The sequence below is a fragment of the Balaenoptera acutorostrata genome, chromosome 17 (genome assembly GCF_949987535.1).
Source record: "Balaenoptera acutorostrata chromosome 17, mBalAcu1.1, whole genome shotgun sequence".
NCBI lineage: Eukaryota > Metazoa > Chordata > Mammalia > Artiodactyla > Balaenopteridae > Balaenoptera > Balaenoptera acutorostrata.
In genome coordinates, this window is record NC_080080.1 from 13757912 (window position 1) to 13782803 (window position 24892).

Genomic DNA, 24892 nt, shown 5'->3' on the forward strand with positions numbered 1-24892 from the left:
GCCTCCCTCCCACCCTCCCTATCCCATCCCTCTAGGTCTTCACAAAACATCCAACTGATCTCCCTGTGCTATGCAGCAGCTTCCCACTAGCCATCCATTTTACATCTCACTTCATCTCAGCTTCCCTTTCCCCCGCTGTGTCCTCAAGTCCGTTCTCTACATCTGTGTCTTTATTTCTGCCCTACCACTAGGTTCATCAGTACTGCTTTTTAAGATTCCATATGTATGTGTTAGCATATGGTATTTGTTTTTCTCTTTCTGACTTACTTCACTATGTATGACAGTCTCTAGGTCCATCCATGTCTCTACAAATGACCCAATTTCGTTCCTTTTTATGGCTAAGTAATATTCCATTGTATATATGTACCACCATGAGGTATCACCTCACACGGGTCAGAATGGCCATCATCAAAAAAAAAATCTACAAACAATAAATGCTGGAGAGGGTGTGGAGAAAAGGGAACCCTCTTACACTGTTGGTGGGAATGTAAATTGATACAACCACTTTGGAGAACAGTATGGAGGTTTCTTAAAAAACTAAAAATAGAACTACCATATGGCCCAGCAATCCCACTACTGAGCATATACCCTGAGAAAACCATAATTCAAAAAGACACATGCACCACAATGTTCATTGCAGCACTATTTACAATAGCCAGGTCATGGAAGCAACCTAAATGCCCATCGACAGACGAATGGATAAAGAAAATGTGGTACATATATAGAGTGGAATATTATTCGACAATATTTGTTTTTCTTTCTGACTTACTTCACTCTGTATGACAGACTCTAGGTCCATCCACATCTCTACAAATGACCCAATTTCGTTCCTTTTTATGGCTGAGTAATATTCCATTGTATATACGTACCACCATGAGGTATCACCTCACACCGGTCAGAATGGCCATCATCAAAAAAAATCTACAAACAATAAATGCTGGAGAGGGTGTGGAGAGAAGGGAACCCTCTTGCACTGTTGGTGGGAATGTAAATTGATACAACCACTTTGGAGAACAGTATGGAGGTTCCTTAAAAAACTAAAAACAGAACTACCATATGACCCAGCAATCCCACTACTGGGCATATACCCTGAGAAAACCGTAATTTAAAAAGACACACGCACCCCACTGTTCATTGCAGCACTATTTACGATAGCCAGGTCATGGAAACAACCGAAATGTCCATGGACAGATGAATGGATAAAGAAGTTGTGAATCAAGCTCTCTTTAGAAGACATTTTAAATATATGAATTAAAGAATAATACCAGATGCTATGTGATCAAGTGCTGACTTACGTATAATCAAGTGATACAATGTATAATGTAGAAATTTGATGGCAGAGGTGGCCAACACAGAGGCTCCCAGGGCCAGGCAAGGAACTAGTAGGTGAGGTGGGTAGGACAGGGACTGGGGCCAACTGGAGGCTACATCTCATCTCCAAGGCAACCACTGCTCAGCTCTAGCTTTTTGTTGCCATCCTGGAATGTGGGCCCAATGGTCTCATACATTAGCACTTTCAAGTGACTCTGAAAATCTGAATTTTTATGTGAGATTTCCCAAGTCTCCAAATTATTGACAGTTAATTTAAATTTATTAAACAAGCATTTGAGATGAGCAAAGCATGTTTGGGAGCCATTCTGTAACCTATGACCAAGAGCCCTGGGGGATCAGATGGAGGCTGGGCCCTAAACAGGCATTCATGGAAGAAGTTACACAGGAGACAGGCTATTGATATGTCCAAGAATTCCCCTAAAGCGTCCATCAAGCATTTATCGAGCACTTACTGAGTGCCAGGCATTGGGATATAAAAATGACTCAGAGCCTGTTCCCTCTGAGACTTTATAGTTGGTCAGTTCAAGAACTGTTGTTGAGCCACAACCGTGTACCTGAACAGAGCTCATCAAGGCAATAGGCTAGACACCTGGACAACAAGGTGTTGTTTCCTTACTCATTAGATCTGTGCCTCAGAGTGCTGGCAGCAAACTGTCATACTACTGTGTCCTTCTATGGATTCCCCCATCACCAGGCAAACTAGCCAGTACCACCTAGGGGCAAAGTGGCCTACCACAGCTGATGGTAGCAGAGGTTCCCCAGTCTAACAGACATGGGATGACTTGCCATTGCCTCTCTCAGTCTAAACCCCCTCCCTCCCTGTAAAATGGGCATCTACATGAGCTCACATGCTAGTGGCAAATACTAGTCAAGTAAAACAGCAGCTTCCAGAGCACGTGTTATCAAAAAGTCCAGGGAGGAGACTCATCTGGTCACACATGCCTGAGGCTGGTCGGAAAATACTTAATCTATACAGCAGACATACAGAAGTCTCTTTTTGGTCTAACTTATACTGTGATCTTAGACTTGCTGAAGGACTAACTTCCATCACAGCCCTGCCAATATTGATTGTTGGGGCTCAAAAGTATGTAAGTAGACTAATTTCTTTCTTTTTTTTTCCCTCAAACTAAAAAGGATCACAGTGGTGTTAGTATATTCCTGTTTCCACTGGTCGGTATACACACTGAATAATAGTGTTACCTGGAAAAACTGAGTCAAAAGAAACAGTGATGGAAAACAGGGTAGAGGAGGTCTTGAGTTGCATTCTTAATTCCACCAAGAATTACTTTGGGTGTTCCAGTGTTCCAGTGAAAGTCTAAGCTTGTTTATTGTCATCCCTCCACCCCGACTCCAATCCATTATTTAAAAAATAAAAAAATAAAAAAAAGAAAAACCACTTTGGTAGCTTCCATCTTAGGTACAAGAAACAAAAACCAACATAGAGGGGAGAGGGAGGAACTGTCCTCTTGTAGTGGAGGTTAATAGGCAATACTAGTCTCCTGTCACTTCCTTCTGTAAGTCAGCAGGAAGGAAATATATCCACCGAGGGCCTCTGCTAATATGTTCTTAAAGCCAATTAGGCAATTCCTACATCCTCTACCCCCAAAATAAACAAGCAGAGCTGAATGCTTTCTTTCACTATCCCATGTATGAACTGGTAACTCTCAAAACAACACTGGAGGTTATGAAATCAACTTTGTACTAACTTAGAGGGATATTATTAAGAGCCCGGGTCTTGGAACCAAGTCAGTAACTAAGTCTTCATTCTGTTTTATACTGTTTCCTTTCTGTGAAAAATTTTTTTCTTTTTCTATCTGAAAGTTTCACAGGGCTTATTCTGGTAATACCTCTAAACGGGAGCACTTCTCCAGCTGTCCTAGTACAAAATTCTCTTCTGTGACCTTTGGCAAGAAATCGGTTCTAGGAAAGAAAAGAAAGAAGCAAAAGTTTGTTTGCTTTCTAATGACTGTTCCTCCCTCTCCAGGTACTCTGGGGATGAAGAGGCGAAGGGGAAACGGAACAAACACCAAACTCTTAATCCCTCTCTCCTTTCTACACTGGCAGGTGGCGTTTGCTTTCCAACTCCATTTTAAAGCTCACAGCTCCGAAAGATACGACCTGAGCAAGCAGCGAGGACTCCACAACAAGGTCTCGCTCTAAGAAGGTAAGCAGGGATCCTACTGGTTAGGCGCGAAGACCGCCAGTCCAGTCGACGCGTCGGTTATTTACCGGCGGGATTTAAACCCGCTCCGGAGCGGGGGCGTGGCCTGGGCGGAGCCCCGTGGCCCGTGTGGGCGGGGCGGAGGCGGGGATGCCTGAGGCTCAGCGCCGTGCAGGAAAGACCCGGGCTCCGGGAGCTAGCGCCTGTCTCTTTAAATGCCAGGGGCTGCTCTCCCGCCTTGGGAGCCTGGAGCCGGATCTACAATCCCGTCTCTCCCGCTCCGGCGCTTGTTGCTCGCCCGGCCCGAGCGGGAGCTGCCGCCGCGGGGCACCAGGGCTGCTTCCTTCTCCTCCTTCTAGAGAGCCCCACCTCCCCCAAGAACAGGTTGAAGGGGAAAAGCGGCCCCAGGCGGAGGGAAGGGGTGCTGAGGGAAGGGGTGCTGTGTGAAGAGGCGCCGCTCCCCACCTTCAAGTCTTGAGGCGCTGCGTAGCCGCGGTGGCAAGACATGCGCTGCTCCCCCCTGCCCAGCCTCGCAGCCGCTGGGGCCCGGAAAGGAGAGACTGCGGAGCCCACACCTGCAAACTCGCCCTAGAAGTCTCAGGGTGCGGCGGGGGGCCCCTCCCAATTCCCCACGGCCTCCACCTCTAGGCGGGTGAGTTTGCGCAGGTAACCCGAGCTAGAGGGCGGGCGCGCGGGGGGAGGGGCGGGCAAGACGGGAGGAGAAAGCGCCGCAGGTGAGCCAGGTAGGGCGGTTCACCTGCCCGGGCCGCGCTGCGGGGTCCTATCCGGTTTCCTCAGAGATGGATGGGGGGGCGTCTCTGGGGCTAACTTAGGACCCTGAGGTGAAAGGAGGGGGCTAGGAAAGGGGAATTAAAGTTTCTTTTCCTTTCTCCCTCTTGCTTGGGATTGGCAGGTAGGGCGCTGGCGGAAGCGGTAGGAGTCGCTGATGCAATGGGCTTTTGCCTGGGCGAGGTGAAGGGCTGGGGGCGGGGGAGAGCTGGAGTTGCCCGGCCTCCTGCGACCGTGACCCTGGAGGCGGAAAAGTGAGGAAAAGCTCGCCACATCTGAGACTCCCCGTAAAATGGCTCCAGGTGCCCGGCTCCCAACCTTTCTTCCTCCTCTTAAGAACAAATCGCACGTTTCACGGAAGGGCTCCTACATGGCTTCCTTGCCTTCCTCTCCCAACAGGTGGTCTGGGCCCCTGTCCGGGGACCTGTGCCAATGACCCTAGTGGTGGTTTCGCTTTCTCCTCTCACGGCGGTGTGAACGTGTGTCCGCAGCGTGATGGGCAACCAGGTGGAGAAACTGACCCACCTAAGTTATAAGGAAGTTCCCACTGCCGACCCAACGGGCGTGGACCGGGACGACGGGCCCCGCATCGGGGTCTCCTACATCTTCTCCAATGACGACGAGGACGTGGAGCCGCAGCCGCCGCCCCAGGGGCCGGATGGCGGTGGCGGCGGTTTGCCCGACGGCGGGGATGGGCTGACGCTGCCCTCGCCGCAGCCCTATGACCCGCGGCTGCACGAGGTGGAGTGCTCTGTGTTCTACCGCGACGAGTGCATCTACCAGAAAAGCTTCGCGCCGGGCTCCGCGGCTCTGAGCACCTACACGCCCGAGAACCTGCTCAACAAGTGCAGGCCTGGCGACCTGGTGGAGTTCGTGTCGCAGGCGCAGTACCCGCACTGGGCTGTCTACGTGGGCAACTTCCAGGTGGTGCATTTGCACCGGCTGGAGGTGAGCAACAGCTTCCTGACGGACGCGAGCCAGGGCCGGCGCGGCCGCGTGGTAAACGATCTATACCGCTACAAGCCGCTGAGCCCCAGCGCCGTGGTGCGCAACGCGCTGGCGCACGTGGGCGCCAAGGAGCGCGAGCTGAGCTGGCGCAACTCGGAGAGCTTCGCCGCCTGGTGCCGCTACGGCAAGCGCGAATTCAAGATCGGCGGCGAGCTGCGCATCGGTAAGCAGCCCTACCGGCTGCAGATCCAGCTCTCTGAGCAGCGTAGCCACACGCTCGAGTTCCAGAGCCTGGAGGACCTGATCATGGAGAAGCGGCGCAACGACCAGATCGGGCGCGCCGCGGTGCTGCAGGAGCTCGCCACGCACCTGCACCCCGCCGAGCCGGACGTAGGCGACAGCGACGCCGCGCGGACTACGCCGCCTCCCGGGCGCCCCCCTGCGCCCGCCCGGGAGGAGGGGGACCGAGAGGCGGTGGTTCACTGACCGGCGAGTTGAGAGCGGAGCTATGTGAGGGAGCTGTTGTAGCAGCCGCTGCCCCCTCCCTCCTCTCACTCCCTCCTCCACCACCTTCTGGGCCCCTTCTGGGCTCCTGGGCCGTTTGGAAAACGGAGAGTTGGCGAAAAGCGCAGCCAGCTGTGGCTTGAGTTTGTTATCTTGGACGGAGGAGGAAGAGGGAGCAGGTAGGAGCACTTTGGCCGGGGGCGCTTCTCGGCTTCTTGCCCGCCGGCTCAATCTGTCTTCCTTTCCCGGGGTGAGGCACACTGTGGACTTGCCACACACTTAATCCCTGCTGGACTTGGGTCCAAATATCGACGCTTCTTATGCACTTAGGGGTGGAGAAAAGTTCGGAGTACCAATGCCTGCTGTTGCCTTCCGCCCGCTTCCCCTCCTACCATGGGCTCGGAGGATGCCCTGTAGTAAAGCCAGAGCAGGTTTGTGGTGGTGCTACCTCCAAAGAGCAGTGTGAGGGATCCGGGAAGCTGGGGTGATTTATCTTGTGGTTTTCCTGGGGTGCAAGGCTGGTAAAACCAGGACCAGGTCTGGGAGCCGCAGACTGAAATCAGGCAGCCCCCTGTGAAGTGTAACAAATAGTTGAGTAAACTTGGGCTACAAAACAAAGATTTTGCTACTTTCCCTCTCCCCATCCCCAAGCGATTTGTCTTCTGGAGCTGGCTTCCAGCTGAGTCTCCTGGGCCTTCGCCACTTCCCAGGTTACATGTAAATCATTGTCAGGGCCAGCTAAAGGAAGGATTCAGTTTTGGTTCTGTTTTGCTGCCTTTGTTTCTCGCTTGCTATTGTAGGCACTTACAGCTGCGGTATTTGTTATCAAAGGAGGGAATAGCCCTTTGTGTCTCTGATCTAATTAAGCCTGCTTGGCCGTGTTCATCCCCAGGTCACATGGGACGTTGGCTGCTGCCACCCCGTAAGGTATCCACTACAGAAACAGCCAAACAGGGTTGCCCTGGCAGGAATCAGTTTCCTGTCCATTCCCCCACCTGACTCTCTTCCTGAATAGAGAAGGTAACTTTTTTTTTTTTTTAATTTAAGGCTTTGGTGTGGTGGTCCTGTGACTTTTTTTTTCCCTTCACTGCCTCATCCCCCTCACTCAGTTTTGTTTTGCTGGTGGTAAAATCTTAGGCTTGAGGCATATTTCAGTGGTAGTTGTTTATTTTGCTAGCCACACTCGATGCAATTTAATTCAAGATGTAAAGTCTTGTTATATTGCTGCAGTCTTCTTGTCGCTTGGAGAACAGCCCTTCAGAATGCTTTCTCAATGAAGAGGGGTGACAGCAATCATAAATAAATGCAACCTGGTGTAGTCAGCACCAGATCTGGTGACAGTCCTAAAGCATGGATTGGTGATTGTGGGATCTGTCCAAAGCAGTATGGCTGATACTATTTGAATCTGCTGCTGTGTTTGCTTTACTCTGAGGCTTTAAAAAATGTGTACAATCTGTCCTTTGTTTTCATGTGAGCTCTTTAATGATGTGTGCCCTTGATTTCAGAATCCTTCTCTGCTGCGCATTGACATTGCTAATGCTGTCTCAAAAGTTGAGTAAAGTTTCTTTTTTTTCTTTTGGGAATCATTATAGGTTACACTGAACAAGTCATTTTGTGACCCAATTCTTACAGCTGGAGTAGACTCATACTTGAGTGTTCTACAGTGGTGGCCATCTCAGGCCTCCTGCCTGGAGATCTTTACATCAAGGCAACAAAACTTGAAGGATTTCCTTGTACACGTACTTTTTTTAAACTTGGGAATTTGAGGCCATAATTTTTAAAAGCCTAGACCTTTATAGCACCTCAACATGAAATTATTTCATTACAAGGGCATTAGCTATGTTCCCTGTTTTCACAGGAATCCCCAAACAGGTCCTGTCACTGTTAAAGATGAACCACACTTAGCCCTGGTCCAGGAATTTGGAGAAGTGTCAGTCTCCTGTTGGAAATGTTGATCTAGTTTTCTTGTTTAATAATCTCGCAGCTTTGTGTTTGTATTCTTTTGCTCGTGGAAAAGCGGAGCAAGGTAAACGTGGGTAAAGACATTTAGGAGAGCCTTCTAGATTTGGATTGTCTTTTATGTTTAACACAAACAAGGGAAAGTTGAATGTAATGACATTGTGCAGACAGCAAGAGAGAAGAACAGAGCAGCACTGTCTAGCAGCTCTGGGCTAGCCAGCCAGCTCTTTTCCACTGCCCGGTCTCTGTCTCCCTCCTTCACCCCTCAATGGAAAGTGAATGTCATTGGTCACACCGAGGGACAGCAGTGACTCTGTTACAAACAGCTTTGTGAGAAATCTCAACTTGAAGGAAGAACTCCTATAAAATCTATATCAATAGTAGCATTCTCCCTCTAGAGAAGAGGTTTTTGATAACAGGGCTTGAAAATGATCTAGAAGAGAAAAGACCTACTCCAGATGCTGCTTTATCACGTGTTTTTACAGGGTACCAGAGATGTGAAGTACGTAATGCTTCGGAACAGTGATTCTGTTGGAAGTTTTATTAGGGTCATCATGCTTAAAGTAAAGCACCAACCAGCCACTGAAGGTTGCAAGGAAAGGGGACTGAATCAGCTGTTGGCATCTTTCTTGAAGATGGCAGTGTTGTGGATAAGAGTTTTTAATGTCCAGGCAATGGCTACATCTGGCACTTTAAAATATATATATATAATTAATAATTTTTGTTTCTCCTTAGGACTAAGACTCTAGAACTGTTTTGTACTGTGAATTACGGATGCTCTTTGAAGGCAAGGAATATTGATTCTAATGTTCTTTAGAAACTCTGGCAGGGATAAGCAGGACACCCAACTGGAACGGATGCTAAATGTAATCAGACAAATTATATTTTCTTACTTGAGTAAGTATTTTATTGAGACTGCTTATGTATGGCAAAGGAGCCTACAACTTCAGCTACACAACTTTTTATATTGAAAGAACTCATACTTTTTGTAGTTTTACTCCACATTTCATTTAAAATGACTTTATAGCACTAACAAGCCTAGCAGAAGACTTTACTCCAGACCTTTAAGGAAATTTTTAGTTTTTATGAAAAATGACACTTCAGTAGTTAAATTTCTCCTGTCTTTGCTGCTTCTGGCCCTAATAGCACCAGTCGACAACACCATAACCACATGGAAACATATTTTTGGAAGCAAAACTTTAATTTTCTACAACATATGCTATGGAGAGTGAAGAAGATTTAAGGATTACTTGTTTTCTATTTTTTTTCTCTTAACAAAATGGAATCCACTGTGTTGAAGACTCTTGATATTCTGTGATTGTCTAACCGTTGTTTTTTTTGTAAATTAAAATAAAATCTAGTGTGATCATCATCATTGAAAGGATTTGTTTGGAAAGTTACATTTTATTTGTGAATTTTTTTTTTTAAATCAGGGTAACTATAAACTTGACTGGTTTATTCAACTTTTCATTATGTTTTGTTCTTAACGATACTTGTGACCCATGGAGAATTACGTTGACTAACTTGATAAATTTCATATGTATTTTATTTCCTTGTGAATTGTGTAAACTTTACTTTTGTTGAAGATTGTATGTTAAATCAATGTTATGTTCTCACACCACTTCTTGAGAAGGAGGTTCCGATTTGAAATTGTACCATTTCCTTCAAAATGAAGGGCAAGTGCTTAGTTAAATAAAAGATTGATGATATCTTTTAAACCATTTCCTCTTCACTATGTCTTATTACAATAGAATCTGTCAAGTCCTTTTGAAAAATGCTCTGAGGGTTTCCAATAAACCATTCATTAGAGTTAACTCTATTTATATACGTTTTTTTTTTCCATTTGTATACTTTCTTTCTGCCATTTTTGGTCCAAATCCAAGCTCCTCTGCTTAACTGCAATTTTTCTGAAATATTAAGTGTGTTTCATCTTTGCATTACTCAGTAAACATTTTGATGAATTCTTTTAGTGACTGAAAACCCTCCCTGCATTTACTGTGTGGGAATTAATCACCTATTGCTTCTAGGCTCCATGTTCATGAAGAACATCTTGTGAACATAAATTTTCAATACCCATTGATTTTTTTCAGGATCAATGCAAACGTTGCCAGAAACCACACTCACATTTTGTAGTCTGTACTGGGGAGATTTGGTAATAAGATCAGTAACCCATGTTGCGTCTTAGGTGGTTTCAGAATCCCAGACAAAGGGAATGGGTTCGCTGAGTGATTTAATTACAGAAAACAGGCACATGTGATCAAGTGGCACTGCTGACATGATAAAGGATGCAGGTGCCAGCAGTAGGTACAGGAGCAGATGTGTCCTCTGGGACTGGTGTGTGGGAGGCCACCAGCACTCCTTAGACCAGCACCTGAAGTCACTACCACAGTCCTGTGAGGCTCAAAAACCTGGGCTCCATCAACAGGCTCCCGTGAGGATTTTAAATAGGAAGAGTGTTGAATGCTGAAGGTTCTCGAGAGCTCAAGCAGCAGTGAGACCATTTTTCCCTAGAGTGGTTGTCCTTAATTTATCATGGTTCTCATTGCACAGGAAAGTAGACGGAAGGGAGCCTAATATAGAATGTGCATATATTTTGGGGTGATTTTGGTGGAGGCTGCTGCTCCTCTTTCTCCTAAATGGACTGAGTTTGCTTAATGTAGGAAAATGACATGTTTGGAAGTGTTTAAAAGGACCTCCAAAATGAACAGGCCCAAAATGTGTGCAAAAGGGCTTTTATTTCCCTTTACTGAGTTTCCTGGAAAAACTGCTTATTAAACACAATTTTATCTGCACAGTAGATGCAAGAAAGGTTAGTGTCTGTGATTTGCAATCACAGCAAGGTACTGAGTATGAAGGGCTAAAGGATGCTGAGCCCTAGACGAGATACTAGAACATATAAAGATTACAGACAAACAAAAACCTTAGATAATCTCTACCCCTGAGCTTGTTTCTAAGGGGAAATCAAATTTCACTCATACATGTAGAACAAATATAATGAAAGGTGGTCCTGTGAAGTGCTGATGGTTGATCGGTATTCAAATAAAGCAGATATGTGTAGGTTTAATTGGAGTACTCAGAGAAATTGGAGAAATCAGATCAAAGCCCTGAAGGTACAACAATGATAGAGAAAAGGATGTAACTAATATTCATGAAGTATTTAATGGAGAGTCTCCTAAATTCCATTGCCTAAGGTAAACCAGATCCACAGTGTCCGTCCTCATGTGACTTACTTTCTAATAGGTAAGACAGATAACTACTTACTACCAAAATCTTCACAAGAAGGAATTTAGAGATGTGATAGGTGCAGTGAAAGAAATGTGCAGGGTGTAGGGAGAGACTCTCTCCATCGCTGAGTCAGTAGGCTTCCCTGAAGATGCATTTATGCTGAACTTTGGAAGAGGTAGAGGAGAAAGCCAGGTGCTTCAGAGTGGACACTGATTACATTAATTCAGGGAGGAAGGCTGGGGAGTGAATGAATGAATGGTGAGTGGTCTCAGAATGCCTTTGCTTAATGCTCCAGTGGTAGCCATTTCTCCTTGGGGTCCCTTCTGCAACCTGTTGTCTAATTCAGTGTATCTGACACTTAACACAGGAACAGGCAGAGATACTCTCAAAGTTTGAGTGAATGAATGAATTTGGAGGTTGGGATTTGTTGGTCTAGAAAGCCCTCCTATTAACTCAAGGTGATGTCAGGACTGGTTTGAAGAGGTGAAGTCGTGGTGGTCTTTAGGATGGATTGAACAGGGAGAGCAAATGTGACTCTGTCCTCCCCTCTTCCAGAACTAGAGGCTGTACTGCTCATGCTATTGATGGCTTATATTGGCAGCCAGGTAATGATGTGTGTGAATTCGGGCCTTTGCCCAGTGCAAGTGAAAGGAGAAGTGGTCAGGCTGGGCTTGATGGGAACAGAGGTAAGCGGGAGCAAGAGGTTTTATAGCCTGTGCGCCATAGCCTTGGAGCCATGATTGAAATAGAGGCTCTTTTGTACAGTTGGCTAACACAAGCCACTGCTATAATACAGTCTCTCATGCCTTGTCTAGTGTGGCCATAAATGACTCAAAAGATTAGCTCACTGCTCTTTTGGGAAACTTGTGCAACAATGTAATTAACTCCCAAGGTTTGATTATCAATATTCCGTGCCGCCTTTTTAGCCTCATAACTTTGAGGATTCTCAGTTGTTAGGCTAAACTGGAGGTAGAGGGTCTGGTCCTAGGCCCACAGAATCAAATAGCAGTTAAGGCTTAACAGTCAAACTACCTGGGTTTCTCTACTTCTGGCTCTGCTGGTAACCTTGGGAGAAATGAGACACCTGCTTGGAAACTTTATTTCTTCCTATGTGCAATGTGGCTTATTGCATTGGTCAATTCAATTCTGAATATCAGTTGTATTTGTAAAATAACATAATATATGATACATGTAATATAATATAGTAATAGTATCAACTTCAAATGGTTGTTTTTGAGTCCAAAATGAAACAATGCACAGAAAGCCCAGATCATTAGCTACTGAGATTAACTAGAGAAAATCTGGGATATTATAGGTGTTCAAAAGCCTTATTCAAAATAAAGTTACTGTCTGGGAGAGAGAAGTCTTCCCTTTAGTCTTGGAGAATTTCTTAGCTAAATAACTCTAGTTAATACGTAAGTTGTTTAGCTACTGCTGTAGTGTTTGAAATGTTTCTTGAGCTTTGATCTTTAGTAGAAGAACCATTTAACTTGTTTCTACATTTTATACGTTTACTCATTAATTAAACAAGTTATTTCCTGTGAACTTTTAAGGTGCTAGGTGCTGGAGAGCCAAGAGGGGATAAGAAGGGATTAGTGCAATAGATAGTAATATTGACAGTGATGAGGTCACCTTGCCTGCCCTGTCCTATTTTAATCATCACAATAGCCTTTCTGGACAGATACTAATATCTTCATTTAATAGTTGAGGAAACAGGTTTAGAGAAATGAGGTGATTTGTACATGGACACGTAGCTAATAATCAACTGCTTCTGGCCAGGAGCAGGAATGCTGGTCTTCCAAGCCCTAGGCCATGGTTCCTCCACAGAGAGATCATCTGACCACTTCCACCCCTTTGGCCACTCCTCCCTTCTCCTTACCCTGGGAGAATGCATAGAACCTTATTCTGCTCCAACTTTCGGCATGCAGCACGATCTGAGTAGCACACATATTTTCACTCTTGTTGCAGCAACTCTGGAGCAAGTGACTCTGGGAGGCAAAAAGAGGCAGGAAAAAGAGGAAAGGCAACTCTCAGCCATGAGGAATTTTACGTCCTTATCCATCCTGCATAATAGTGACAGGGCTAGGGTGAAATTGGCCAACCCATAATTATGCCCCCTTCCCTGTGGCTGGGCACTGTGACAATCCCTCCTCAAACTGCCCCTCTTCTCTCTGCCCTTTGTGACTCTTTTTACCCCTCCAGGCTGAGGTCAGGTCACACAGGCCTGCTTCCAGCTGACCTGCTATGTGACCTTGCCAAATTAGTAACTTTTTTAAGCCACCTTGACTTATTTAAAAATTAGTGCCTCCAACATAGAGGTGTTCACTGGCTTACACGAGACATAGTAAATCAAGCACATATGGGACACTTAGGTGTGGCATGGTGGCCATATTGGTTGGCTCTGCCACAAATGGCTCTGTTAAGAATATATGACCTTGGACTTCCCTGGTGGCGCAGTGGTTAAGAATCTGCCTGCCAATGCAGGGGACACAGGTTTGAGCCCTGGGCTGGGAAGATTCCACATGCCGCGGAGCAACTAAGCCTGTGTGCCACAACTACTAAGCCTGCGCTCTAGAGCCCGCGAGCCACAACTACTGAGCCCGCGTGCCACAAATACTGAAGCCCGCACACCTAGAGCCCGTGCTCCACAACAAGAGAAGCCACCGCAGTGAAAAGCCCGCGCACCACAACAAAGAGTAGCTCCCGCTCGCCGCAACTAGAGAAAGCCTGCGTGCAGCAATGAAGACCCAATGCAGCCAAAAATAAATAAATAAATTTATATTTTAAAAAAAAAGAATATATGACGTTGAGGAAGTCCCTTTACCCTCTAGGACCCTGGATCTACGTTTCTGTGTGTGGAGCACCCAACTCGAGCAGGAGTCTATGACAAGATTCCAAGTGCAACTTTGAGATGGTTATAGTAGTTGCTCTACTTAATTATAATTAATTAATACTAATTAATACTGATTCCTTGGCCATAACCCTAAACCTCACCTCATTCATATAAAAAATTAATATGTAAAATGTAAAAAAGTTAGTGATAGTAATAATATGATGGAATTTCAGGGAGTGCTTTTATTGTGAAAAGTAGGAACTGTACACAAAACTTTTTTTGAGAATTGGCAAATTTTTTATGATCTTTCATATTAGAAGTCCAAATGTGGGCCATGGATAAGGAAAAAGATGATAATAGAAATTAATCCATGTCTCCTTTATTTTGGAAAAAGTGTTTAGAATTTTTGTTTGTTTAAAATTTTTTAATTTTGCTTTTCGAACACTGATTCCTCCCCCCATTCCCCCCTCCCACACACACTCGAGTACATTTTTCTTTGCTACCTGGCTCTACTCTTGGCCAATACATCATACCCATGAGAGAATTCTTCTTTATCTTCAACAGATAGGCGTGATTTATTCTACTTTATTTTAATGGGGTCTATTTCTTTTTGTATTTGAGAAAGAGCAAGGTTGTTCATAAAGCCATAAAACATCACATGGTGGCAGTTCTTTGTGCTGACATCTATTTTACTACTTTAAAAAAATACTAATAGACTTAATTTTTTAGAGTAGTTTTAGATTTACAGAAAAATTGAGTGGAAAGCACAGAATTCCCATATAACCCCCCTCCTAACCACACAGCCTCCCCTTCCATCAACATGGGTATGAGTGGTGCCTTTGTTACAATGGATGAACCAATATTGACTCATTATCAACCATAGTTTATACTAGTTTTCACTCTTTGCGTTGTACATTCATTGGTTTTGACAAATGCATCCACCATTATAGTATCATACAAAGGAGTTTTACACAAGACGTCTTCTTTATTTCTTTCCCTTCCCAAGCTAAGAATTGGACTATTTTCAGCTGTTCTTATCAAACCTTAAGAGACACTTCTCTGCTGGGCCCTTCTGCTTTCTTTGCCCTTCCAACGGACATTCCTGGCTAGAACTGTGTTCATTCATTCTTTAAGTATTTATTGGGGCCTACCAGGCAATGTGCTACTTGCTAGGGCTAGAAATAGGAATGCCGCAGGGTCCCTATGCTACACGTGCCTGCCCACATTCCACTGAGGAAAGCAGGCAAACAATGAATGCAATATCTTGTGATTAAAGTGTGATGGTGGAGCATAGGTAGGCATCAGGAATTATGGTGGCACTGGAGGGGCAGGGGGTCTGGTGGCTAACCCCACATAGTGGGGTGGGGGAGTGTCCAGGATAGGCTTCCTGGGTAGACTTAAGCAGGTAAGGGGAGGTATTATCAGATAAAAGTTCTAACATAATCCTGCTCACATCTCATCAATCCTGTATTTTAGGAGTAAGACACACATCTGTCTTTGTATGTGGCTGGGGTGGGTGGTGGGGGGAGGGGGTTTTGAGGACAAATACTATAAATTGCTTAGCAATTCCTTTTTTCTTTTTCCTAGTGCTGATATAGATTTCAGCCAACTAGGGAACATTATCAAAAACTCTGAAAGGATATTAAGTCAAAGTGTTCTCTTATCTTTAGCACCATTATCCAGCTGACTTTGGGCATAGCCAAGCAGTTCCAACGTGGTGAGGATTGAGGCTGCTTTCTCTGTGTTGAGGGAGCTGAGAGGCACTGGGGAAAACATTGCCTATGGTTGGAATTAAGCCTGGGCTGACACCCCAGCACCTCCCTTGCTACACCACCTGGACAGATGACTTCCCCTGGCTTGGGAGGCTGCATTGTATTCATTTGTAAAGTGGGTATAGTATGTCACCTATCAAGCAGGGTTATGGAGTTAGTGGTAATATACATAAATCACCCAGAAGTGGTCCTGGCAGGAAGGTATATGCTCAGGGATTGGTTGCTGTCATTATCCATTTTCTCTTTTTCTGTTTTGCCCAGTGTTCATGACTCAATCCCCAAATCTCACAGATGAATTTCAGATTGGAGCAGGTTAAGCCAAACAAACTTAATCAGAGTTAAGATGGTCAGAGGTGGTGAAACATCTGGTTTCGTAATGGTTAACACCATCTGGCCCCAGGTGTTTGGGAGAAAATCATAAATATGTATGTACACACACACACACACACACACACATACATACCAACAACCCAAGTGCATTTGACTCTGGTTTCTACCCAACCTGACAACCGAAGAACTGAAGCTCTGGACTTTGATATCATCACAAAGCTATGATCACTTTCTTACCTCCCTAGTTAATGTCTCTCTACCTGCACTTTAAGCTTATGCGTATTTTTATTAATGTAATTTTATCACTTTATATCTTATTTTACTTTTTTGGCTGTGCCACACGGCTTGCAGGATCTTAGTTCCCCGACCTGGGATCGAACCCTGGGCCCCTGGCAGTAGAGGCACTGAGTCCTAACCACTGGATCACCAGGGAATTCACAACTTTATATTTTAAAAAATATGTGCTTAATATAAAAGAAGTTCAAATACCAAAATATACATAGTAAAAGTGAAGGATATCCTCCACTGCCTTTTCTCACCCTGTTCCACCTCTAACCAAGGATTATTGGTATTAAGTGTATTGTGTGTTCCTTCTAGACTTTTTTCTGTAAACATTCAGATATCTTTATCTGCATATATTCTCCCATTTTTTTTTTTTTAAATTAATTTATTTATTTATTTATGGCTGTGTTGGGTCTTCGTTTCTGTGCGAGGGCTTTCCAGTTGTGGCAAGCGGGGGCCACTCTTCATCGCGGTGCGCGGGCCTCTCACTATCGCGGCCTCTCTTGTTGCGGAGCACAGGCTCCAGACGCGCAGGCTCAGTAATTGTGGCTCACGGGCCTAGTTGCTCTGCGGCATGTGGGATCTTCCCAGACAAGGGCTCGAACCCGTGTCCCCTGCATTGGCAGGCAGATTCTCAACCACTGCACCACCAGGGAAGCCCCTATTCTCCCATTTTTAAAAAAAATTTTATTTTATTTATTTTTTTATACAGTAGGTTCTTATGAGTCATCCATTTTATACACATCTGTGTATACATGTCAGTCCCAATCTCCCAGTTCATCCCACCACCACACCCACCCCCTGCTGCTTTCCCCCCTTGGTGTCCATATGTTTTTTTCTCTACTTCTGTGTCTCAATTTCTGCCCTGCAAACCGGTTCATCTGTACCATTTTCTAGGTTCCACATATATGCATTAATATACGATATTTGTTTTTCTCTTTCTGACTTACTTCACTCTGTATGACAGTCTCTAGATTCATCCATGTCTCAACAAATGACCCAGTTTTGTTCTTTTTTATGGCTGAGTAATATTCCATTGTATATATGTACCAGTTCTTCTTTATCCATTCATCTGTCGATGGGCATTTAGGTTGCTTCCATGACCTGGCTATTGTAAATAGTGCTGCAGTGAACATTGCGGTGCATGTGTCTTTTTGAATTATGGTTTTCTCTGGGTATATGCCCAGTAGTGGGATTGCTGGGTCATATGGTAATTCTATTTTTAGTTTTTTAAGGAACCTCCATACTGTTCTCCATAGGGGCTGTATCATTTTACATTCCCACCAACAGTGCAAGAGGGTTTCCTTTTCTCCACACCCTCTCCAGCATTTGTTGTTTGTAGATTTTCTGATGATGCCATTCTCACTGGTGTGAGGTGATACCTCATTGTAGTTTTGATTTGCATTTCTCTAATAATTAGTGATGTTGAGCAGCTTTTCATGTGCTTCTTGGCCATCTGTATGTCTTCTTTGGAGAAATGTCTATTTAGATCTTCTGCCCATTTTTGGATTGGGTTGTTTGTTTTTTTAATATTGAGCTGCATGAGCTTTTTATATATTTTGGAGATTAATCCTTTGTCCGTTGATTCGTTTGCAAATATTTTCTCCAACTCTGAGGTTTGTCTTCTCATCTAATTTGTAGTTTCCTTTGCTTTGTGAAAGCTTTTAAATTTCATTAGGTCCCATTTGTTTATTTTGGTTTTTATTTCCATTACTCTAGGAGGTGGATCAAAAAAGATCTTGCTGTAATTTATCTCAAAGAGTGTTCTTCCTATGTTTTCCTCTAAGAGTTTTGTAGTGTCCGGTCTTACATTTAGGTCTCTAATCCATTTTGAGTTTATTTTTGTGTATGGTGTTAGGGAGTGTTCTAATTTCATTCTTTTACATGTAGCTATCCAGTTTTCCCAGCACCACTTATTGAAGAGACTGTCTTTTCTCCATTGTATATCCTTGCCTCCTTTGTCATAGATTAGTTGACCATAGGTGCGTAGGTTTATCTCTGGGCTTTCTATCTTGTTCCATTGATCTATGTTTCTGTTTTTGTGCCAGTACCATATTGTCTTGATTACTGTAGCTTTGTAGTATACTCTGAAGTCAGGGAGCCTAATTCCTGCAGCTCTGTTTTTTTCCCTCAAGACTGCTTTGGCTATTTGGGGTCGTTTGTGTCTCCATACAAATTTTAAGATTTTTTGTTCTAGTTCTGTAAAAAATGCCACTGGTAATTTGATAGGGATTGCATTGAATCTGTAGATTGCTTTGGGTAGTATAGTCATTTTCACAGTATTGATCCAAGAACATGGTATATCTCTCCATCTATTGGTATCATCTTTAATTTCTTTCATCAGTGTCTTATAGTTTTCTGCATACAGGTCTTTTGTCTCCCTAGGTAGGTTTATTCCTAGGTATTTTATTCTTTTTGTTGCAATGGTAAATGGAAGTGTTTCCTTAATTTCTCTTTCAGATTTTTCATCATTAGTGTATAGAAATGCAAGACATTTCTGTGCATTAATTTTGTATCCTGCAATGTTACCAAATTCATTGATTAGCTCTGGTAGTTTTCTGCTGGCATCTTTAGGATTCTCTATGTATAGTATGATGTCATCTGCAAACAGTGACAGTTTTCCTTCTTCTTTTCCAATTTGTATTCCTTTTATTTCTTTTTCTTCTCTGATTGCCATGGCTAGGACTTCCAAAACTATGTTGAATAATAGTGGCGAAAGTGGACATCCTTGTCTCATTCCTGATCTTAGAGGAAATGCTTTCAGTTTTTCACCATTGAGAATGATGTTTGCTGTGGGTTTGTCATATATGGCCTTTATTATGTTGAGGTAGGTTCCCTCTATGCCCACTTTCTGGAGAGTTTTTATCATAAATGGGTATTGAATTTTGTCAAAAGCTTTTTCTGCATCTATTGAGATGATCATATGGTTTTTATTCTTCAGTTTGTTAATATGGTGTATCACATTGATTGATTTGTGTATATTGAAGAATCCTTGCATCGTGGAATAAATCCCACTTGATCGTGGTGTATGATCCTTTTAATGTGTTGTTGGATTCTATTTGCTAGTATTTTGTTGAGGATTTTTGCATCTATATTCATCAGTGATATTGGTCTGTAATTTTCTTTTTTCATAGTATCTTTGTCTGGTTTTGGTATCAGGGTGATGGTGGCCTCCTAGAATGAGTTTGGGAGTGTTCCTTCCTCTGCAATATTTTGGAAGAGTTTGAGAAGGATGGGTGTTAGCTCTTCTCTAAATGTTTGATAGAATTCACCTGTGAAGTCATCTGGTCCTGGAGTTTTGTTTGTTGGAAGATTTTTAATCACAGTTTCAATTTCATTACTTGTGATTGGTCTGTTTATATTTTGTTTCTTCCTGGTTCAGTCTTGAAAGGTTATACCTTTCTAAGTATTTGTCTGTTTCTTCCAGGTTGTCCATTTTATTGGCATAGAGTTGCTTGTAGTAGTCTCTTAGGATGTTTTGTATTTCTGTGGTGTCTGTTTTAACTTCTCCTTTTTCATTTCTAATTTTATTGATTTGAGTCCTCTCCCTCTTTTTCTTGATGAGTCTGGCTAATGGTTTATCAATTTTGTTTATCTTCTTAAAGAACCAGCTTTTAGTTTTATTGATCTTTGCTATTGTTTTCTTTTTTTCTATTTCATTTATTTCTGCTCTGATCTTTATGATTTCTTTCCTTCTGCTAACTTTGGGTTTTGTTTGTTCTTCTTTCTCTAGTTCCTTTAGGTGTAAGTTTAGATTGTTTACTTGAGGTTTTTCTTGTTTCTTGAGGTAGGGTTGTATAGCTATAAACTTCCCTCTTAGAACTGCTCTTGCTGCATCCCATAGGTTTTGGATCGTCGTGTTTTCATTGTCATGTTTCTCTAGGTATTTTTTGATTTCCTCTTTGATTTCTTCAGCGATCTCTTGGTTATTTAGTAACGTATTGTTTAGCCTCCATGTGTTTGTGTTTTTTACGTTTTTTTCCCTGTAATTGATTTCTAATCTCATAACGTTGTGGTCAGAAAAGATGCTTGATATGATTTCAATATTCTTAAATTTACTGAGGCTTGATTTGTGACCCAAGATGTGATCTGTCCTGGAGAATGTTCCATGTGCACTTGAGAAGAAAGTGTAATCTGCTGTTTTTGGATGGAATGTCCTATAAATATCACTTAAATCTATCTGGTCTATTGTGTCATTTAAAACTTGTGTTTCCTTATTAATTTTCTGTTTGTATGATCTGTCCACTGGTGTAAGTGAGGTGTTACAGTCCCCCAGTATTATCGTGTTACTGTCGATTTCCTCTTTTAGAGCTGTTAGCAGTTGCCATATGTATTGAGGTGCTCCTATGTTGGGTGCATATATATTTATAATTGTTATATCTTCTTCTTGGATTGATCTCTTGATCATTATGTAGTGTCCTTCCTTGTCTCTTGTAACATTCTTTATTTTAAAGTCTATTTTCTCTGATATGCGTATTGCTACTCCAGCTTTCTTTTGATTTCCATTTGCATGGAATATCTTTTTCCATCCCATCACTTTCAGTCTGTATGTGTCCCTAGGTCTGAGGTGGGTCTCTTGTAGACAGCATATATATGGGTCTTGTTTTTGTATCCATTCAGTAAGCCTGTGTCTTTTGGTTGGAGCATTTATTCCATTCACGTTTAAGGTAATTATTGATACGTATGTTCCTATTACCATTTTGTTAATTGTTTTGGGTTGGTTTTTGTAGGTCCTTTTCTTCTCTTGTGTTTCCCACTTAGAGAAGTTCCTTTAGCATTTGTTGTAGAGCTGGTTTGGTGGTGCTGAATTCTCTTAGCTTTTGCTTGTCTGTAAAGCTTTTGATTTCTCCATCGAATCTGAATGAGATCCTTGCCAGGTAGAGTAATCTTGGTTGTAGGTTCTTTCCTTTCATCACTTTAAGTATATCATGCCACTCCCTTCTGGCTTGTAGAGTTTCTGCTGAGAAATCAGCTGTTAACCTTATGGGAGTTCCCTTGTATGTTTTTTATTTATTTATTTATTTTTTATTTTTATTTTTATTATTTTTTTAATCAGTCATCAATTTTATACACATCAATGTATACATGTCAATCCCAACCGCCCAATTCAGCACACCACCATCCTCACCCCAAAGTGGTTTTCCCCCTTTGGTGTCCATGCGTTTGTTCTCTACATCTGTGTCTCAACTTCTGCCCTGCAAACCGGTTCATCTGTACCATTTTTCTAGGTTCCACATACATGCATTAAGATATGATATTTGTTTTTCTCTTTGTGACTTACCTCACTCTGTATGACAGTCTCTAGATCCATCCACGTCTCAACAAATGATTCAATTTCGTTCCTTTTTATGGCTGAGTAATATTCCATTGTATATATGTACCACAACTTCTTTATCCATTCGTCTGTCGATGGGCATTTAGGTTGCTCCCATGACCTGGCTATTGTAAATAGTGCTGCAGTGAACATTGGGGTGCATGTGTCTTTTTGAATTACGGTTTTCTCTGGGTATATGCCCAGTAGTGGGATTGCTGGGTCATATGGTAATTCTATTTTTAGTGTTTTAAGGAACCTCCATATTGTTCTCCATAGTGGCTGTATCAATTTACATTCCCACCAAGAGTGCAAGAGGTTCCCTTTTCTCCACACCCTCTCCAGGATTTGTTGTTTGTAGATTTTCTGATGATGCCCATTCTAACTGGTGTGAGGTGATACCTCATTGTAGTTTTGATTTGCATTTCTCTAATAATTAGTGATGTTGAGCATCTTTTCATGTGCTTCTTGGCCATCTGTATGTCTTCTTTGGAGAAATATCTACTTAGGTCTTCTGCCTATTTTTGGATTGTATTGTTTGTTTCCTTAATATTGAGCTGAATGAGCTCTTTATATATTTTGGAGATTAATCCTTTGTCCATTGCTTCGTTTGCAAATATTTTCTCCCATTCTGAGGGTTGTCCCTTGTATGTTATTTGTCTTTTTTCCCTTGCTGCTTTCAATAATTTTTCTTTGTCTTTAGTTTTTGCCAACTTGATTACTATGTGTCTCGGTGTGTTTCTCCTTGGGTTTATCCTGTATGGGACTCTCTGCGCTTCCTGGACTTGGTGGCTATTTCCTTTCCCATGTTAAGGAAGTTTTTGACTATAATCTCTTCAGGTATTTTCTCGGGTCCTTTCTCTCTCTCTTCTCCTTCTGGGACCCCTAGAATGCGAATGTTCTTGTGTTTAATATTGTCCCAGAGGTCTCTTAGGTCTCATTTCTTTTTATTCTTTTTTCTTTTTTCTGTTCTACAGCAGTGAATCCCACCGTTCTGTCTTCCAGATCACTTATCCATTCTACTGCCTCAGTTAGTCTGCTATTGATTCCTTCTAGTGTATTTTTCATTTCAGTTACTGTATTGTTCATCTCTGTTTGTTTGTTCTTTAATTCTTCTAGATGTTTGTTAAACATTTCTCGCATCTTCTCCATCTTTGCATCCATTCTTTTTCCGAGGTCCTGGATCATCTTCAGTATCATTATTCTGAATTCTTTTTCTGGAAGGTTGCCTATCTCCACTTCATTTAGTTGTTTTTCTGGGGTTTTATCTTGTTCCTACATCTGGTACATAGCTCTCTGCCTTTTCATCTTGTCTGTCTTTCTGTGAATGTGGTTTTTGTTCCACAGGCTGTGCAGTATTGTAGTTCTTGCTTCTGCTGTCTGCCTTCTCCTCCCAGATTTTTAAAAATTAGATCATGCTGTGCATCTGTCTTTGATGCCCATTGATATCCAATTTTTCCTAATTATAAATGGTACTGAAAGCATCTTGCTACACCTGGTCTTGGTATATATGTGAATATTTCTGAAGGATATAATCATTGAAGTGAAATTTCTGGCTTCAGGGTCATGCAAAATTTAAATTTTGATAGGAACAACCATATAGCACTCTATAAAGAATTGTGCCAATTTACAGTAATACTAATAACTTTCTCAAGTGTTTGAAAATATTTGCTTATTCATAGGTAAAAATTAGTAGATTGTTGTTAGAGTTTCTATGAGAGTTTTATTTTTCACCACCTGAGCTAGTCTTATTAGTATCTCCAAGAATTCAGTTCAGTGGTTTACCAGTTTTAATCTATTACAAACATTCTAATTCCCTCCAAAGCACTTGGTTATTGGATCAGCCTGGCAAATTCTAGAGTCCAATCTATGAACTTGAACAAACAGTAGAAAGGTAGTGGTGGGAGGTATCCAAAGTTATCCTTCTTTTAAAAATGTAGTTCGGAGTAAGAAACATACTGATTAACATCATTTAGTGGCTTGCAATAGTGCTTAGAATGAAATCTAAGTTCCTTGCCATGGCCTGTTGGCCTGCACAGCCTGGCCTCTGCTTATGTTGCTGACCTCACTTCTTATCACCCTCCCTTTCAGGGTATATCCCAGCCTCACAGGCTTATATTTATTTTCCTAACACACCAAGGTTATTCTTTCTTGCTTGAGAGCAGTATTTTTCACTTTCTGACTATTTACCTGCAATAAGAAGTGCACTGTGTATCACAAGTAAATGCCCACATATATGTATGTGTGTGTGTGTGTGTATGTGTGTGCATATATATGAAAGTAAAATTTATAAATAAATAAATAAACTAACATTGTACCAAATACCTCCTAACTGTACTATGATGCCATGGACTAAGATAATGTGGTGAGCAGAATAATGCCTCCGCCCCCCCACAAAGATGTCTGCACAGGCCAGGGATTATGTTTTCTGACCAGTCTAAATCCCAAAATTGAGGATTTGCTGCAATGGGGAGCGAATACCCAGAGCCTCATATTTTTACCAATTTACAGCATCAATTTGGGCAAACCTTTCATTTTATTGCCTCTCATATCCTTAGCCTTCACTTTGGAAATGCAAATGTTTACATGTTTGGAGTGTCCACAGCCCTGGATTAAGCACTTTAGGGTGATGTGAATTGTGTTTGGAGGAATAAATAAATTCCATAGTGTGTGCTTGTTGGAGAAATCCAGATTAAAGAGTTAGAAGAAACTTGAAAATAATAAAAACAGAATGAGACACTCCACTGTGAAACGTAGTTAGGAGCGAGAGGACACTTGGGTTATGTTGGTCATCTCCAGCAATAACAATACCCATTTGTAATGGGATGCCTTTCCAAAGCATGATTCACAGATTATCACTTTTGATCTTTGCAGTCTCTCCTTAATAGGTGTGGACATTGAGCCTCAGAGAATGGGAAATAAAATGTTTATTGAGCACATACTATATGCCGGAGCCCATGATTGGAACCTTGCAAATGGTATTTCATTTAATTCCCAGCATAACCTAGGAGTTCCCCACTGTGATTATCATGTTATAGATGAAGTTATGACTCTTCCAGGCTTGCTGAGCTGCAAAATGGACTAAACAAGATTCAGTCCACAGTCATCTGACTCCTGGGTCAAGGTTCTTCCTGCCACTTTGCATGTTACACTCATTCTCATTTGCAAGCTTTTCCAAATCACATAATCACAACGGCTTCTCTTCAGATTTCTGCAGTGCTGCTGAAAGTTGAGTAGGTGGAATATTAGACTAAGATTTTCCTTGGTGGCCCCGTTACTCTGAAAAACGAGTTGATAAAGGCAAGAAACTGAATAATCCAACTGAGAGATTACAGAGAACCAAGGAAGATGAAGTTCCATGTGCAAAGGACTTTGCTTTTTTACTTTAACTTTTTATTTGGGCATAATTTCAAAGTTGCTTGAATAAGCAAAGTGCAAAACAACCT

The 24892-nt window shown here is 42.5% G+C and overlaps 1 protein-coding gene across 2 annotated transcripts; it reads left to right on the top strand.

Annotated features, from left to right (window-relative positions):
• Positions 1–3731: 3731 nt before the first annotated feature.
• On the top strand, positions 3732–9414 carry LRATD2 (LRAT domain containing 2). Of its 2 annotated transcripts, XM_057532449.1 has the most exons (3): positions 3732–4145; positions 4407–4584; positions 4682–9414. In XM_057532449.1, exon 3 carries the CDS (start codon positions 4778–4780, stop codon positions 5714–5716), a length of 939 nt encoding a protein of 312 aa, XP_057388432.1. In that variant the 5' UTR covers positions 3732–4145; positions 4407–4584; positions 4682–4777; the 3' UTR covers positions 5717–9414. The 2 variants fall into 2 exon arrangements, with proteins under 2 accessions (XP_057388432.1, XP_007188949.2); XM_007188887.2 differs by lacking the exon at positions 4407–4584.
• The last annotated feature ends 15478 nt before the right edge of the window (positions 9415–24892 follow it).